The sequence below is a fragment of the Symphalangus syndactylus genome, chromosome 11, assembly GCF_028878055.3.
Source record: "Symphalangus syndactylus isolate Jambi chromosome 11, NHGRI_mSymSyn1-v2.1_pri, whole genome shotgun sequence".
NCBI classification, from domain to species: Eukaryota; Metazoa; Chordata; class Mammalia; order Primates; family Hylobatidae; genus Symphalangus; species Symphalangus syndactylus.
Window position 1 is genome coordinate 62,355,891 of NC_072433.2, and position 17,867 is coordinate 62,373,757.

Sequence of the window (17,867 nt, forward strand, 5' to 3'; positions counted from 1 at the left end):
ATTGTAGTTAAGATGCTGAAGACCGTCCGTCATTTGCTTTTGCATAAGTTAGAGCATATTCAAATTATCTGTATAACATCATTTTTCAGTCTTATGTTTGAAAAGTGGCCATTTAGACCTGGTTGTCCCAGTAATGGAACATTTTCTATGCCACCAGGGATTACCTGCAGCCCATGAGAATAAACTTACTGATGTTCTGTTAAAAGCAATGATTAAGTCCGGGTGTGGTGACTCATGCCTGTAATCACAGCACTTCAGGAGGCCAAGGCAGGCAGATCACCTGGGTCAGGAGTTCAAGACCAGCCTGGCCAACATGGCAAAACCCCATCTCTACTAAAAATACAAAAATTAGCCGGGTATGGTGGCAGGCACCTGTAATCCCAGCTACTCGGGAGGCTGAGGCAGGAGAATTGCTTGAGCCCGGGAAGCAGAGGTTGCAGTGAGCTGAGATATCGCACCACTGTATCCAGCCTGGGTGACAGAGCAAGACTCTGTCTCAAAAAAAAAAAGAAAGAAAAAAGATTAAAAATTAATTTAGTGCTCTATTTCAACACAAAATGTGAGGGATTGCTGTTGGTGGTGCTGATGGTGGTGGTGGTATTTTGGTCTAAATCTAGGTCCTGTGTATAAGAGGTAGTATGGTGTATTTGTTAAGAGTATGAGCTTTGGAGTCAATTAACCCAGGTTCAGATCTTGGTTCTGACACCTACATACAATGTTGCTTTTGATAATGTTACTCAGAGTCACTTTCTTCCATTCTAAAGTGTAGATAATAATAGTATGTACCTCTTAAAATTGTTGTGAGGATTAAATGAGTTAATATATGTAAATGATTAGAATGGGGTGTGGCACTTCATAACGGCTTAATACATAACAGGTATTATTATCATTACAACAGTTATTATTCCTGGAGTTTAGTGTGCATGTGAATATTATCCATCAAGGATTTGCAGGCAGGGAAAAAAAGAAAAAAACATTGTTCTTTTTTCCAAGTAGGAATTATATCTTTTGAGCATGGAGTCTTACAAGAAAGTCATTTTAGATGGTGATGATGGTGATGATGATGTTGACAATGGCTGTTTCTTTTCTGTAGCATTTGTAATCAGTACAGCCACATCGCAGACAAAGTCAGTGAGGTTCCTGCCAACACTAAGGAGCTGGTATTCCTCATTGAATTCCTAAAGAAATCCAGTGATGTCACTGTGTTCAAACTCAGGCGGCAACTCAGAGACGCAAGTGAACGGCTGGAGTTCCTGATGGACTATGCAGACTTGCCGTGTAAGTCCAATGCCATGTGTGACCATTGAAATGCATACCTATATGTATATTTTATATTTGTATATATAACATTTCAAATAGTCTATGTGTATTTATATATTTAGGGGTAAAGTGTTGAGCAAAATGATAGTTACATGAATTCTACCACTAAATATCAGGAGAGCTGCCTTTCAAGTGCCCCCATATGTTAGAGGCGCTAATTTTATACTCATATCCACAGTAATTTGAATCACACAAAAGGAATCTTGTTAGACACAAAGGAGACACAGATAGATACTTGACCTCCAGTCCTTTCTTTCTTTTTTTTTTTTTTTAGATGGAGTCTCGCTCTGTCACCAGGTTGGGTGCAGTGGCGTGATCTCGGCTCACTGTAACTCCCGCCTCCCGGGTGCAAGCGATTCTCCTGCCTCAGCCTCCCAAGTAGCTGGGACTACAGGTGCGTGCTGCCATGCCCAGCTAATTTTTGTATTTTTAGTAGAGACAGGGTTTCACCGTGTTGGCCAGGATGGTCTCGATCTCTTGACCTCATGATCCGCCCACCTCAGCCTCCCAAAGTGCTGGGATTACAGGTGTGAGCCACGGCGCCTGGGCGACCTCCAGTTCTTAGATCCCTGTCTTGGCATCTGTGTCTGGTGTTCCTGGAAAAGTCAATTCCAAATGCAGAATCATTTTTTTAAATGAGTAGATTTTACTTATCTGTAATCTTTTTTTTTTTTTTTGTCGAGACAGGGTCTTGCTCTGTCACCTAGGGTGTAGTGCAGTGCCACCCTCAGCTCACTGCAACCTCTGCCTCTCAGGTTCCATCAATTCTCGTGCCTCAACCTCCCAAGTAGCTGGAATTATAGGCACGTGCCACCATGCCCAACTAATTATTGTATTTTTAGTAGAGATAGGGTTTCTCCATGTTGGCCAGGCTGGTCTTGAACTCCTGGCCTCAAGTGATCTGCCTGCCTTGACCTCCCAACATACTGGGATTATAGGCGTGAGCCACAGCCCTGGCCACCTATCTGTAATCTTCATCAGTCTCACTTTTGAAGAGGCTGAGACACTTTACTTCATGCTCCTGCATATTGTAAAAGGAAAAAAGTAGTCAGGGCTCCTTGAAAGTTTGTTGGGCCAAGTTAGAGTTTTAAAGTGAGAAGCAGATTCTGAAGGAAAAATTAATAATCTCTCAACAAGCCATTTTCTATCTGAAAATACCTGTGAATTACTTGGTGTTCACAATGTATGGATGTCAGGGGGAGGTTGATGGGAGGGAGAGATGGGGACTGGGAGTGAAAAGTGGTTCCCTAACCATCCACCTGCATGTTTGCAAGCTGTGTCCTCGACCCCTGGATACACCCTGGAGTCTCACCATGGGCTCTGCCTCCCAAAATTCACAAAGGAAACCCACGGTGGACATTTTAATTGACCAGAGTCATAAAATGGGTAGGGCATTTGGCTTTGATACCATGACTGCCATTTAACCTAAAGGGAAACCGACATGCAGATGAAGTGAAATAGTTTGAACTGTGGAACCAGAGCATCAACCTGGGTTTCTGACTTGACTCAGACCTAGCCTATGAAGGCAATCAAGCAGAGAGGTTAGAACGTAGGCTTTGGAATTAGACCTGGATTTGAATTCCTCTCTGCTGCCTTCTAGCAGTGTAACCTTGACCACTAGGCTCAATGGCTGTGTTTGCCATCTGTGCAAACAAGGATGATAATATCATCTACCTTCTAGCCTGGCCCTTAGTAAGTGCTCAACAAATGTCGCTGTCACTCATCCATGTGTTCATTGCCACCCCCACACCACTCCTGTTGACCTCTTGTTCTGTCTAATTAATTCACCATATGCTGACCTGACCTATGCTAAACAGAGTCCTGGAGCAGACAGTATGTGTTTTGCAGATGAGGACATCAAATTGAACAGCACTCTGTTCCTCTGGCCAGACCAGATTGAAGATATCTTTGAAAACAGCCGGAACTTGCTGCTTCATAAGAGGGATCAGGCAGAAATGGATCTGATTAAAAGGTACCGGGAGAGTCTGGGATTGTTTTGGAAATGAGACCTGACTTCTTCACCCATGCTGCAGGTTCCTGGTTCTGTCTAAGCCATCCCCCACCCTACTCCACGTCAATGTGTGGGCGAAGTCTGAAAACAATTGGTGGAGAAGGCGTTTCCTTTGGTTTCCCACTGAGGGATGTTTTCTTTAAGACTGCTTCACTGTAATAACCTCTGCTAATGTCTTCCCTTCCTGCCTTGAATAATTGGAATTTGGTGGTGCAGAGAGAAAAAGGCAAAACTGGTGGCATGTCATAACGGCCTCCCCAATAATAATAGTGCAATTGTCAGCCTTACATTGGAGACCACAGATCTGTAAGATATCAAGACAGAGATAATAAAGGCATGGCAGGGGGGCTGAGAAATTGCCTATTTTGCAGCTGGTCTTGTTCAGAGCTAATGTGGCTGTAATCACTTATTCATTCATTACTTGTCAATTCAGTTGGTATTTATGGTGGATTTTCATGACGTGCTATGCTCTATTTTAGACATATATGTGTGTTTGGCTGCTAAATAAAGATTTTAATCCAGCGACATAGAAAATATAGACATACTGACAAATCCAATAATGTCAAGTGAAGTGGGCCAGTGCCATGAACATGGTTTTACACACACACACACACACACACACACACACCCATTCCAGGTTCACATTTTGATTATGACCTGCAGATTCATATCAATTACCCTGTCCCCTTCACATAAGAAACTCCTACTCCCAACTTGAGCTGCCATAATTCCTGCAAATACTTACAAGAAAGGACAAGAATAGATAAAAGCAGGGATTTCTACACCAAATGGGAGAGTTTTGGCGGAAGGGTCAACCCATGTAGTTGCTACCTGGAAAATATGGCCTAAGTGTGCTCCCCAGGGAGTGCAAAAAATTTGTGTTTGTGAGTGTGTGTGTATTTTCCTGCCTCCACCTGAATGGATACTGGCCCTGGAGCCCAGAACTTAGCCTGATGGAAGGAGTTGATTTCTTTTTAAATTAATAGACTATGTTTTAGAGCAGCTTTAGATTCGCAGCAAAATTGGGCAGAAAGTACAAAGAATTCCCATATACCTCCCAAATCCCCCACCCTGCCCCCGCCAACACACACACACACACACACACACGCACCCTCTACACCCTCTTCTATGGAACTGATTTTTTTTCTATAGGTTTTTGGGGAACAAGTGGTATTTGGTTACATGAGTAAGTTCTTTAGTGGCGATTTCTGAGATTTTGGGGTACCCATCACCTGAGCAGTATACACTGAACCCAACTTGTAGTCTTGTATCCCTTACCCCCCTCCCACCCTTTCCCTGGAGTCCCCAAAGTCCATTGTATCATTCTTATGCCTTTGCATCCTCATAGTTCAGCTCCCACTTATGAGTGAGAACATATGATGTTTGGTTTTCCATTCCTGAGTTACTTCACTTAGAATAATAGTCTCCTGGCTGGGCGTAGTGGCTCATGCCTGTAATCTCAGCACTTTGGGAGGCCGAGGCGGGTGGATCATGAGGTCAAGAGATCGAGACCATCCTGACCAACATGCTGAAACCAGCCTGGTGACAGAGCGAGATTCTGTCTCAAAAAAAAAAAAAAAAAGAATAATAGTCTCCAATCCCATCCAGGTTGCTGCAAATGCCATTAATTCATTCTTTTTATGGCTGAGTAGTATCCACTCTATATATCTACCACTTTTTTATGTCTAACCAGAAAGTAAAATCATTTTTCCCCAGCAATTTCTTTATTTGCTTTTTAATATATTTTAACTTTTATTTTAGGTTCGGGAGTACATGTGCAGGTTTGTTATATAAGTAAACTTACGACTTGGGTGGCAAAATCACTTTTTTTGTTAGATAAATAAACAGAAGCAAGTTCCTTCATCTTTTTGAGCCTCTGCGCCCCTCGTCCGGAGAACGGGATAGAATCAGACCCTCTCTCATGGTGCTGAAGGATGAAATGAGATGATCTGAGATTGTGCTTAGGTGGTAAACAGCACGTGGTAGGAATTCCAAAACTATTAGCTTCCTTCTCCCTTTGAACAGGGACCCCTGTGGGGAGAAAAACGCTTCTCAACTTCCAAGCCATCAATTTTGCATGCATGATTTTAGAATATTACCGCAAGACCAATTAGAGACAGTAAATGCTGTTGAAGTTAGGAGGAGTGAGGGGTGGCTCTGTGAGGAATGGGAACAATTGTCATTTATGACGGGAGGAGGAGAGTGTCCTCGTCTCCTTCTGAGGGGCGACTCTCAGCTTGATCTCATCCACTGATTCCCCAGCTCTTAACAGCAGGGGCCAGCAGAGGGCGGCTCTAGAAGAGGCTCAGCAGGGCAGCCCTGGGCTCAGCCCTCTCTTCGGTGAACCTTTAAATCCTTATGTCCATCATGTTGCATTAATCCTGAGAACAGCCTGTGAGATGGATTAAGCCATATTCATGCATCCATCCATCTCATGAGAAAACAATCATGCTTCCTCTGCAAGAAACCTGGCTTTATTTTCCCAGTCCACATTAATGATTTTGGGGTTCCATGCTGATTATTCTCCATTCGCTGTTCCTACCCCATCCTCCGGCTCTGCGCCTGGAAAGTGATGCCCAATCTGCAGTGTTGGATTCTCTTGTCTGTTGGATCCAGGCGGAGCCCTGTCCATGGAGCTCTGCAGGAGGTGGGAGAGTAGCTAGCAAGCTTTTCCTCCTCTCCCTCCCTGCCTGGCCCTGGGGCTCAGAGGCAGTAGCTGCATCCCTCTGATGTCAATGCCTCCTCCTCCATGGTTCCAGTTTTCCATTGTCTCCAGCCTGGGGGTCTTAATGGCTTCCCTCTGATGCTAGTCTCTGGGTGCCTCACTGTCTGCTATTTGTTCCTTTGATCCTATCCATACCTCACCCCTGCAAGTAATCCTTAAAGTGTCTTTCTTTGAACGTGAGAGTGAATTCTATTTCCTGCCAAAATCCTCCCCTTACACTCTAAATGGTCCTACAAATACAACTCTTATTCAACCTAATTTCCTGAGTGCCTACTATTTGCTAATGATTGTATTATTCTATGGAATATAATATATTGGGAGATATAATATATATATATAGGAATTTATTTATATGAAATATATATGGAATTTACATACACACACACACACACACACACACACACACACACAGCTAGTCACTGACTTAACGATGGTTCAACTTAAGATACTTTGACTTTCTGATGGTGTGAAAGTGATACTTTGAGTACCCATACAACCATTCTGTTTTTCACTTTCAGTACAGTATACAATAAGTTACATGGGATAGTCAACACTTTATTATAAAACAGGCTTTGTCTTAGATGATAACTGTGGACTAATGTGAGTGTTCTGAGTGCATTTAAGGTAGGCTAGGCTAAGCTCTGTTGTTCAGTAGGTTAGGTGTATTAAATGAATTTTCAATTTCCAGTATTTTCAAATTGCAATAGGTTTATAGGGATGTAACCTCATTGTAAGTCAAGGAGCAGTTGTTTGTATGTGTGTGTGTTGTGGGGACATGAAAGTACTTTGGTAACTATAATGTACTTGGCAATTATAAGAAATTAGAAACCATAATAATAGTAATATTTTAAGGTAATCACTGAGCTTACATGCAGTTGTCCTCTGGGAGGAATTCAAAACTGCTTTCATCAGAGATTTCTATGTGAGTATAGTATTTGAAGCTTCAAAAAGAATTTAATGATGTGAAAAGGCACTCAGCAGCACCTAATTGCATGGACGACAGAAGAATAATAAGCATTGCCCCTCTGCCCCGTCATTTCATCCATCTCAGTGGTAGGTTCCGTGGTTCTGGAAGTTATATGAAATTTATACAATGGATGACTCAGGGATGTGAGCTGCTGCTCTCTGCCATAAAAGGGCAAAGGAAAACACTTTGGCACCCTGAAGGAAGAAGGGAAGATGCCTTACTTACGGAGAGCACCCGACATTGTGTTTCACCAAAGCCTAAGGATTCAGATAGAACATGGTTCTTTGCTTATAGTGGATGTTCACCATTTTAATGAGTGAATGAATGAAACGTTTTTACACTGAGGTTATTCTTGAAAATGAACACCAACCAGAGTCTAAAATTACAGCTTATTACAAAACAAAAATAAAAAGCTGAGAAAAGGAATGGAGGCCGGAATATGTGACTCATGCTTGTTATCCCAGCACTTTGGGAGGCCAAGGTGGGTGAATCACCTGAGGTCAGGAGTTCGAGACTAGCCTGGCCAACATGGTGAAACCACATATCTATGAAAAATACAAAAATTAGCTGGGCGTGGTGGCGGGCACCTATAATCTCAGCTACTTGGGAGGCTGAGGCTGGAGAATCACTTGAAACCGGGAGGCAGAGGTTGCAATGAGCCAAGATTGTGCCACTGCACTACAGAAAGAAAAGAGAGACCACTTGAAAATTAATTCTCTAAATCGTGTTTAAGAAAAAAGCAACATTAAAACTGCCATAACATAATTAAGCATTCTTAGGATAACCAAATTTATGAAATGTCACTATAGCTGATCTCAATTAAAAGTTCCCTTATTTGTTCAGAGAGTATTGATTATTTGCTGTGCATCAGGTGGTCTAACTGCTGAAGACACAACAAGGAATTAAGGAGACAAGAAACATATTTATTTCCTTGAACAGAGCTGGGTAAAAATAAATAAATAAGTAAAAATCAACTGTATAGAGTTTACATTTTAGTGAATGTGAGCAAACACTTACGTATTGACTATTGTATACCAGGCTCAATTCTGAGCTTTTTCTGTTGTTGTTGTTCTCGTTGACTTTAACTATTAAGCTGGTATTTTTTCTATCCTTGTTTTATCTACCCGAGGCACAGAGAGTTTAAGTGACTTTCCCAAGACTACATAGCTACTAAGTGGCAAGGTGGGAATTTGAAGCTAGCTTGTTTGTCTCAAGACCCTGTCCACTTCACACTATATTATTCTGCCTCATTAGAAAAAGGGAGCAGTTCTCATTGAGACCTGCTTTGTTGATAATATGGATGAAGTCGGTAAATCTCTGGAAAGGTCTCTGCTGATCACTCTAGCTACAGTAGCCCTCCACTTCCGTCTGCTAGTCATTCTGCCCTGTTATATTTTCTTCAGAGCATTTATTACTAACAGAAATATTTTATTGTTCGTCCTGTCTGGATTTATTCATCCATTCGTCCAACCGTCCATCCATCCATCCATCCATTCATCCATCCATCCATCTATCCATCCATCCATCATCCATCCATCCATCCATCCATCCATCCATCCATCCATCCATCCATGTCTATTGTCTAGGTCTCCCTCAGTTAAAATACAAGCTCCATGAAGGTAGAGAACTTAATCGCATACTTAACAAATATATTCCTGATGCCTAGGGCAGTTATAAAATATATTAGGCACTCAATAATAAATGTCTAATGGCTGAATGAATAAACAGTATGTATATGTGTACGTATATCTTATACGTATTCACCTGTACAGGAAAATACCTGGAAATGTTTAACCACCAACAGGCTCGCAACAGCTCCATTTCTGGGAGGTGGTCTTATAGGTAGTTTAACTTATTTTTTCATCTTCATTTATCTTGAGAGAGAGAGAGAAAGATGGAGTGGGGAGGATTGGGGGAGTAAATCTGCAGGTAACTAATCAAATTCTCTGCAGGCTTAAATATGGGCAAGCAGTGCTGATGTTTTGAAAGTGCACAAAATGCAAAGTCCAAAGGTGACCAGCTGTCTTTATTTTCAGATGCTCAGAATTTGAGTCAAGACTTGAGGGCTACCACAGAGAACTGGAAGGTTTTAGGAAACGTGAAGTGATGACTACAGAAGAAATGAAGCACAATGTTGAAAAGCTTAATGAGCTTTCAAAGAACCTAAATGAGGCGCTTGCAGAGTTTGAGGTTTGGGATCTTCAGATGGGGACTTATGACGCTGTACTGGTCTATCGGTTCTGATCCTTGGTTGTGAATTTCCTATTTCCTAATAGCATCTACTAGGTGGATAGTATTGGTTAACTCATTGGCCAGTTCTTTCATTGGTACTTTTTCTTTTCTTCTTCTTCTTTATTTTTTTTTTTGAGACAAGGTCTCGCTCTGTTGCCCAGGCTGGAGTGCAGTAATGTGACCTCATCTCACTGCAACCTCCACCTCCTGGGTTCAAGTGATTCTCCTGCCTCAGCCTTCCAAGTAGCTGGAATTACAGGTGTGTGCCACCATGTCCAGCTCATTTTTTGTATTTTTAATAGAGAGTTTCGCCATGTTGGCCAGGCTGGTCTTGAACTCCTAACCCCAAGTGATCCACCTGCCTCAATCTCCCAAAGTGCTAGGATTACAGGCATGAGCCACCACACTTGGCTCACTGGTACTTTCAACTACCTTTTCCCATATCCCTTCATGACACCAGACTTTTCCCTTTATTAGTTACTGAGCACCCAAAGAAGAAATTATAGTAAGGTAATTGTTCACATATATTGAGCATTTATTACATGCTTAGCAATGGTCAAGAGCTTCATATGCAATATTTCACTTAATGCCTGTAACACATCTTTGGGTTAGGTACTGTTATTATCCTCACTGATCCCTGAAGAGAACTAAGTCTTGGAGAAGCTAAGTAACTGTCCCCAAAGATCAGCTAGTAAGTTCTTTAACCATTAAAATTCTTACCTCTGAGGCAAGTCAGTACAAGGAGGTAACATCATATATGTAGCTAAAGTACATATGAAAATTATGAAAACGGAGATATGGCTGTCATAGAGTGGAAACAGAGATGATAGAGCAAGTAGCTGATTATCCTACAGTTTCAACCAGACAGACCTCAGCTGCCAAGGTCCTTGGAAGTGGCAGAGGGACATTCTTGCTTGAGTTCATGGTTTAGTTTCCTCTCTTACTCTCCAGATGAATAAGCATTTCCCTCCACTTGGTTTTCAAGGCACTGAGGAATTTGCCCTGGTGCCTTCTAGGGCTTAGGAGAACAACCCATCCCGTAAACAGCATCTCCTTTTGCCTTGCAGTTGGTCAATAAGGAGGAAGAGCTATTGGAAAAGGAGAAGAGTACCTACCCTCTTCTGCAGGCCATGCTGACGAACAAAGTACCTTATGAGCAGCTGTGGTCAACAGCCTATGAGTTCAGCACCAAGTCGGAGGAATGGATGAATGGTATGTGGTGTTCTCACTCTGCTAGGACAGATGGGGATGGGGTGGAGGATCCACCCAGTCACTTCTGAAATACAGTTTGCACTTAAGAATCTGGCTGGACTTTTAATCAGATTCTGACACTCCAGATTAAGGCAGCCACAGTCAAAATTATCTAATGTGATAATAAAAATGGAAGGTGGAGAAAGAGCCAGATCTATTTCCAGGGTAAAACACAATAGGCAGCCACCCAGAGTCACGACTTAGATTTGCAGATGGTAGGAGAACAGATGGCAGTTTCACGATGGTGCTGCTTCAGGAAAGGCCAGGTGCCAGGGTGCCATAGACATCTGTAAACTACCTTTTACTCTAGGATCTGGGGTCCAGAAAGGTATTGAGGAGTTGGAATCAACAGGACTTAACAATTGATCTGATATGGGTTAAGGGGCAGGGAGGAAAAGGTTACTATCCTCTCAAAGGTAAGAATTTTATTGCCTCAGAGGTAAGAATTTTAATGCTTAAAGAACTTACTAGCTGACCTTTGGGAAAAGTTACTTAGCTTCTCCAAGACTTAGTTCTCTTACTTCAGGGATGAGTGAGGATAATAACAGCAAAGAACCAACTTCCAGATGACTGGCTCAGGCAATTTGGTTGGTATTACCATCACTGAACAAGAGAAGTGACAGATTTGTTGGGAAAAACAAAACAAAACAAAACAAACAAACAAAAAAACCCATCAACTTGAATACATTGAGTTTGAGGCACCTGGAAACAATCAAATGGGAATATTAAATAGCAGTTGAGTATATCAGTGTGGATTTTAGGAGAGAGATTTGGAGGGTAGGATTTATGTTGGGGAAAAATTGATGTGTAGATTACAAGCAAAGCCATGAATGATACCACCTGTGGAGGGAGTTTAAGAACAGAGGACAAAATCAGAGATCCTTGTCTGGGTGCAGTGGCTCACACCTGTAGTCCTAGCACTTTGAGAGGCTGATGCAGGAGGATTGCATGAGCCCAGGAGTTCGAGACCAGCCTCAGTAACATAGTGAGAACCCTGTCTCTACAAAAAATAAAAAATCAACCAAGTGTGGTGGTGCACGTGTAGCCTCAGCTACTTGAGAAGCTAAGATGGGAGGAATGCTTGAGTCCAGGAGATCAAGGCTGCAGTAAGCTATGATCTGCTTACTACACCCCAGCTTGGGCATCAGAGCAAAACATTGTCTCAAAAAGAAAAAAAAAAAAAATCAGAGACCCTTAGGTTTGAGCCTTTAGCAAGTTTCTAGTGCTTCAGTATTTATAAACACAACAAGGCCGGTCATGGTGGCTCATACCTGTAATCCCAGCACTTTGGGAGGCCAAGGTGGAAGGATTACTTGAGCTCAGGAGTTTAAGACTAGCCTGAGCAACATAGCAAGACCTTATTTCTACTAAAAACAAAAGGAAAAAGTTAGCTGGACATGGTGGTGTGCACCTGTAGTCCCAGCTACTCAGGAGGCTGAGGCAGGAGGATCGCTTGAACCTGGGAGGTTGAGGCTGCAGTCAGCTGTGATGGCACTACTGTGCTCTAACCTGGGAGACAGAATGAGACCTTGTCTCAAAAAAAAAAGTATTTATAAATTACCAAGTGTTTTTATTAGAAATAGGTATTATATTTTAAAAATATTTTACATTTTATTTTTAAATTTATATACATTAAAATGGACATTTTTGGCATACATTTTTATGAATTTTAACAGATGTTGACTTTCATATAAACATCACTACAATCAGAAAACAGAGCAATTTCATCAACTCAATAAATGTCTTTGGACTGTCTCCTTGTGGTCAAATCCTCCCCCCAGTTGTAACCCCTGGCAACTATTGATCTCTTCATTGTTCCTATAGTTTTGTCCTTTTGAGGCTCCTCCTGTAAATGGAATGATACAGTATGCAATGTTTCAAGACTGCTTCCTTCACTCAGCACACTGCCTTTAAGATTCATCCAAGCTGTTAGATGTAGCAATAGGTCATTTCCTTTTATTGCGAGTAGTATCCCATTCTGTGGATACCCCAGCTTAACCATTTACCCACTGTTTTCACTCTCAGACTATTATAAATAGAGATGCTATAAATATTTATGTCAACATTTTTGTGTCAATATAAGTTTTTATTTCTCTAGAGTAAATGCCCAGGAGTGGATTGCTGAATTATATTTAAAGTATATGTGCAAGTTTATAAGAAAATGCCAAACTTTTGTTTTCCACAGTGGCTGTGCCATTGTGCATCCCTCATCAATGTGTGATAATTCCAGTTGTTCCACCTCTTCGCCAGTGTATTAGTCCATTTTCATACTGCTATGAAGAAACACCTGAGACTGGGTAATTTATAAAGAAAAAGAGGTTTCATGAACTCACAGTTCCACATGGATGGGGAGGCCTCACAATCATGGTGGAAGGTGAAGGAGGAGCAAAGGCAATTCTTACGTGGTGGCAGGCAAGAGAGCATGTGCAGGGGAACTGAGCTTTATAAAACCATCGGTTCTCTTGAGACTTATTCACTATCATGAGAACAGCATGGGAAAACTCGACCCCATGATTCAGTTACCTCCCACCAGATCCCTCCCACGACATGTGGGGATTATGGGAACTGTAATTCAAGATGACATTTGAATGGGGACACAAACAAACCATATCAACCAGCCACTGGGTATTATTGTCCATATATATATATATATATGTTTTTTTTTTTTTTTTTTGAGATGGAGTCTCATTTTGTCACCCAGGCTGGAGTACAGTGGTGTGATCTTGGCTCACTGCAGCCTCTGCCTCCTGGGTCAAGCAATTCTCCCACCTCAGCCTCCCATTTAGCTGGGATTACAGGAGCGTGCCACCACACCTGGCTAATTTTTGCATTTTTAGTAGAGCCAGGGTTTCACCGTGTTGGCCAGGCTGGTCTCAAACTCCTGACCTCGGGTGATCCACCTGCCTCGGCCTCCCAAAGTGCTGGGATTACAGGTGTGAGCCACTGTGCTTGGCCTGTATTTTTTATTTTAGCCATTCTCATAAGTAGTTGTGGTGTCTCATTATGATTTTAATTTGCATTTCCCCAATGCCTAATCATCTTGAACATTTCTTTATGTGCATACCTCTCATTTGTATATCCTCTTTGGTGAAGTGTCTGTTCAAGTCTTTTACCCATTTGTTTAATTCGTTGTTTGATTTCTTACTGTTGAGTTTTGTGAGGTCTTTATATATTTTGGATACAAGCCCTTTGTGAGATATGTGATTTACAAATATTTTCTCCAAGTCCATGGCTTGTTTTTTTATTCTCTTTATAGTGTCTTTCACAGAGAAAAAGGTTTTAATTTTGATGATGTCCAATGTATCAATTTTTCTTTTATGGATTGTGCCCTTGGTATCATCTCTAAGAACTCTTAGCCAAACCCTGGTCATGAAGATATTCTCCTACATTTTCTTCTAGAATTTTTATGGTTTTATGTTTTACATTTAGATCTATGGTCCATTTTGAGTTAATTTTTTTTAAATATGAGGCTTAGTTCAAGTTCATTGTCTTACATATAAATGTCCAATGCTTCCAGTAATTGGAAAAAATAAAATTTTTTTTATCCACTTAATTGTATCTTTGTCAAAAATCAATTGTCCATATCTTTGTGAGTTAATTTCTTGACTCTATTCTGTTCTGTCAATCTATATGTCAAACCTTTCACTAATACCACATCAACTTGACGACTGTATTTTTATAGAAAGTCTTAAAATCACGTAGTGTGATTCTTCTAACTTCATTCTTCTTTTTCAAATTTTATTTTGGCTCTTCATTTTCCACATAAATTTGAGAATCAGTTTGTCTATACATACCAAAAAACTCTGCTGGGATTTTGTTGGAAATGTTTTAAATCCGTAGCAATCAATTGGGAAAGAATTCACATCTTTATTATATTGAGTCTTCCAATCAATGGACACTTTACATCTCTTCAATTATTTAGGTCTCCTTTTACTTCTTTTTATCAGTGTTTTGCAGGTCCTCAGCATACAGATCCTGTGCATGTTTTGTTAAATTTATACATAGGTATTTCCTTTTTTGGAGCTATTGTAAATGATGTATGTTTTCGAATTTCACTTTTTGAGGTAAATACTATGAAGCACAGTTTCTGGATTATATGGTAAGAATATGTTTAGTTTTGTAAGAAACTACCAAACTGTCTTTCAAAGTTGCTGTACTGTTCTGTATTTCCACCAGTATAAATGACATTTCCTGTTGCTCCACATCCTTGCCAGCATTTAATGTTGTCAGTGTTTTGAGTTTTGACCATTTGAATAGGTGTGTAGTGGTATCTATCATTGGCTATTGTTGTTGTTATTGTTTTTAAATTGAGATGAGGGTCTCACTATGTTGCCCCAGCTGGCCTCAGATTCCTGGGCTCAAGCAATCCTTCCACCTTGACCTCCCAAAGTGTTGGGATTACAGGCATGAGCCACCACACCCAGCCACTCATTGTGTTTTAATTTGTAGTTCCTTAATGGCAATGATATTGAACATCTTTTCATATACTTATTTGCCTCCTGTATATCTTCTTAGGTTAGGTATTTGTTCAGAGCTTTTGCCTAGTTTTAAGTTTCAGGTTTTTGTTTTCTTAGTGTTGAATTTTTAAAAATTCTTTGTATATTTAGATAATAGTCCTTTATCAGATTCTTTTTTTACAAATATTTTCTTCCAGACTGTGGCTTTTTTATTCTCTTGACAGCGTCTTTCACAGGGAAGAATCTTTTCATTTCTAGTTTATCATTTTTTTCCCATGTGTTGTGCCTTTTTTGTTGTAACTAAAAAGTCATTCTCAAATCCAAGGTAATCCAGATTTTCTCCTATGTTATCTTCTAGGAATTTTCTAGTTTTCCATTTTAGATTTAAGTCTATGATCCATTTTGAGTTAATTTTTGTGACAGGTGTAAGATCCGTATCTAGATTCTTTTTGTGTGTGTGTGTATGGATGTCCAATTTTTTCATCTTTATTTGTTGAAAAGGCTATCTTTATTATATTGCCTTTGCTCTTTTATCAAAGACCAGTTGACTATATTTGTGTGGTTCTGTTTCTGGGTGGGTTATGTATTCTGTTCCATTGATCTATGTGACTTTCTTTTGCCAATACCACACTTTCTTGATTATTGTAGTTTTATAGTAACTCTTGAAGCTGGCTAATATCAGTCCTCTGACTTTATTTTTCTCCTTCAATATTGTGTTGGCTATTCTGGATCTTTTACTTCTCTGTGTAAATTTTAGAATCTGCTTGTCAATATCCACAAAATAACTTGCTTGGATTTTTACTGGGATTGTGTTGAATCTATAGATCAAGTTGGGAAGAACTGGCATCTTAACAATATTGAGTCTTCCTATCCATAATTATGGAATATCTCTCCATTATTTATATCTTCTTTGATTTCTTTCATCAGAGTTTTTTTTGTAGTTTTCCTCATATAGCTCTTGCAAATATTTTGGTAGATTTGTGCCCAAGTACAAATTTAATTTTTAGGGTGCCAACGTAAATAGTATTGTGTTTTAATTTCTTTTTTTTTTCTTTTTTCTTTTTCGAGACGGAGTCTCATTCTGTCACCCAGGCTGGAGTGTAATGGCGTGATCTTGGCTCACTGCAACCTCCACCTCCTGGGTTCAAGTGATTCTCCTGCCTTAGCCTTCTGAGTAGATGGGATTATAGGCACATGCCACCACACCCAGCTAATTTTTGTATTTTTGGTAGAGACAGGGTTTCACCATGTTGGTCAGGCTGGTCTTGAACTCCTGACTTCGTGATCCACCTGCCTTGGCCTCCCAAAGTGCTGGGATTACAGGCATGAGCCACTGTGCCCGGGCTATGCTTTTAATTTCAAATTCCATTGTTCATTGATGCTATCTTGGAAAGTGATTGACTTTTTAATGTTAATATTGTATCCTGTGATTCTGCTGCAATCACTTATTAGTTCCAGGAGTTTGTTTTGTTGATTCTGGTGGATTTTCTTTCTCTTTCTTTTTTTTTTTTTCCAATTTTTACTTATTTATTTTTAGTTGACAAGTAGTTACATATATTTATGGGGTTCAATGTGATATTCTGATCTATGTATACATCATAGAAAGATTAAATCAAGCTAATTAACATATCCATAACCTCACCAATTTATCACTTTTTTTCTGGTGATAACATTTCCAATCTATACTTTTAGAACTTTGAAATATACAAGATGTTATTATTATTATTATTTGAGATGGGGTCTTGCTCTGCCACCCAGGCTGGAGCACAGTGACATAACTTCGGTTCACTGCAGTCTCTGCCTCCTAGGTTCAAGTGGTCCTCCCACCTCAACCTCCTGAGTAGCTGGGACTACAGATGTCCACTACCACACCCAGCTAATTTTTTGTATTTTTGATAGAGACAGGATTTTGCTGTGTTGCCCAGGCCGGTCTTGAACTCCTGAGTTCAAGCAATCCACCTGCCTCTGCCCTCCAAAGTGCTAGGATTACAGGTGTGAGCCACCTCACCCAGCTTAAATATACAATAATTATTAACTGCAGTCACCATGCACTACAATAGATTACTAAAAATTATTTCTCCAGTGTAACTGAAACTTTGTACCCTTCATCAACATCTTTCCTTTCCTTCCCCATCCCTCCCCCTCGTCCAAGCCTCTGGTAACTGCCTTTCTATGCTCTGTTTCTATGAAATTGACTTTTTTAGATTCCACAAACAGTGAGATCATACAGTATTTGTCTTTCTATGCCTGGCTTATTTCACTTAGTATAATGTCCTTCAGTTCCGTCCACGTTGTTGCAAATTACAGAAAATTTTGAGACTGTTAATACTGTATATTACATTGTTTGATTTTCAAATATTAAACCAGCCTTGCACTCCAGTGATAAACCCTACTTGGACATGGTGTATTATTCTTTTCATGTGTGGCTGGATTCAGTTTCCATGCCTAATATTTTGTTGAGCATTTTAGTGTCTATGAGAGATACTGGTCTGTAGGGTTTTTTTGTTTTGTTTTGTTTTTGTAATATATCTGTTTGGTTTTTGTATCAGGGTATTGCTGACCTGTTAAAATAAGTTAGGAAATGTTTTCTCCTCTTCTATTTTTTAAATGAGATTATACAGGTTTTTGTTTTTTTTTTTTTCTTTTAATGTTTGGCAGAATTTTCCAGTGAAACCATCTGATTCTGAAGTTTTTATATTTTGGGAATTTTTAATCTATAAATTCAATTTCTTCAATAGTTATAAAAGTATTCAGGTTTTCTAGTTTATCTTGAGTAAGTTTTTGGAAGTTTGTAGTTTTTGAAGAATGGCTTCATTTTTTAAAAAATGGACTAGCTTATGTACATTGAGTTTATAGCATTCCCTTATTACCCTTTTAATGGCTGAGAGGTCAGTAGTGATATCC

General features: G+C 40.1%; 1 protein-coding gene across 2 annotated transcripts in view; it reads left to right on the top strand.

Moving 5' to 3' along the window:
* Positions 1-17,867, top strand: part of DNAH3 (dynein axonemal heavy chain 3) — a 225,107-nt gene that overhangs the window by 56,676 nt on the left and 150,564 nt on the right. The window contains exons 15-18 of one of the 2 annotated variants that reach the window (XM_055233091.2): positions 1,094-1,278; positions 3,211-3,292; positions 9,060-9,213; positions 10,323-10,467. In XM_055233091.2, the coding sequence (XP_055089066.1) occupies positions 1,094-1,278; positions 3,211-3,292; positions 9,060-9,213; positions 10,323-10,467 (566 nt within the window). Of the gene's footprint in view, positions 1-1,093; positions 1,279-3,168; positions 3,293-9,059; positions 9,214-10,322; positions 10,468-17,867 lie in introns of both variants that reach the window. The other variant, XM_055233092.1, reaches the window with a different exon arrangement.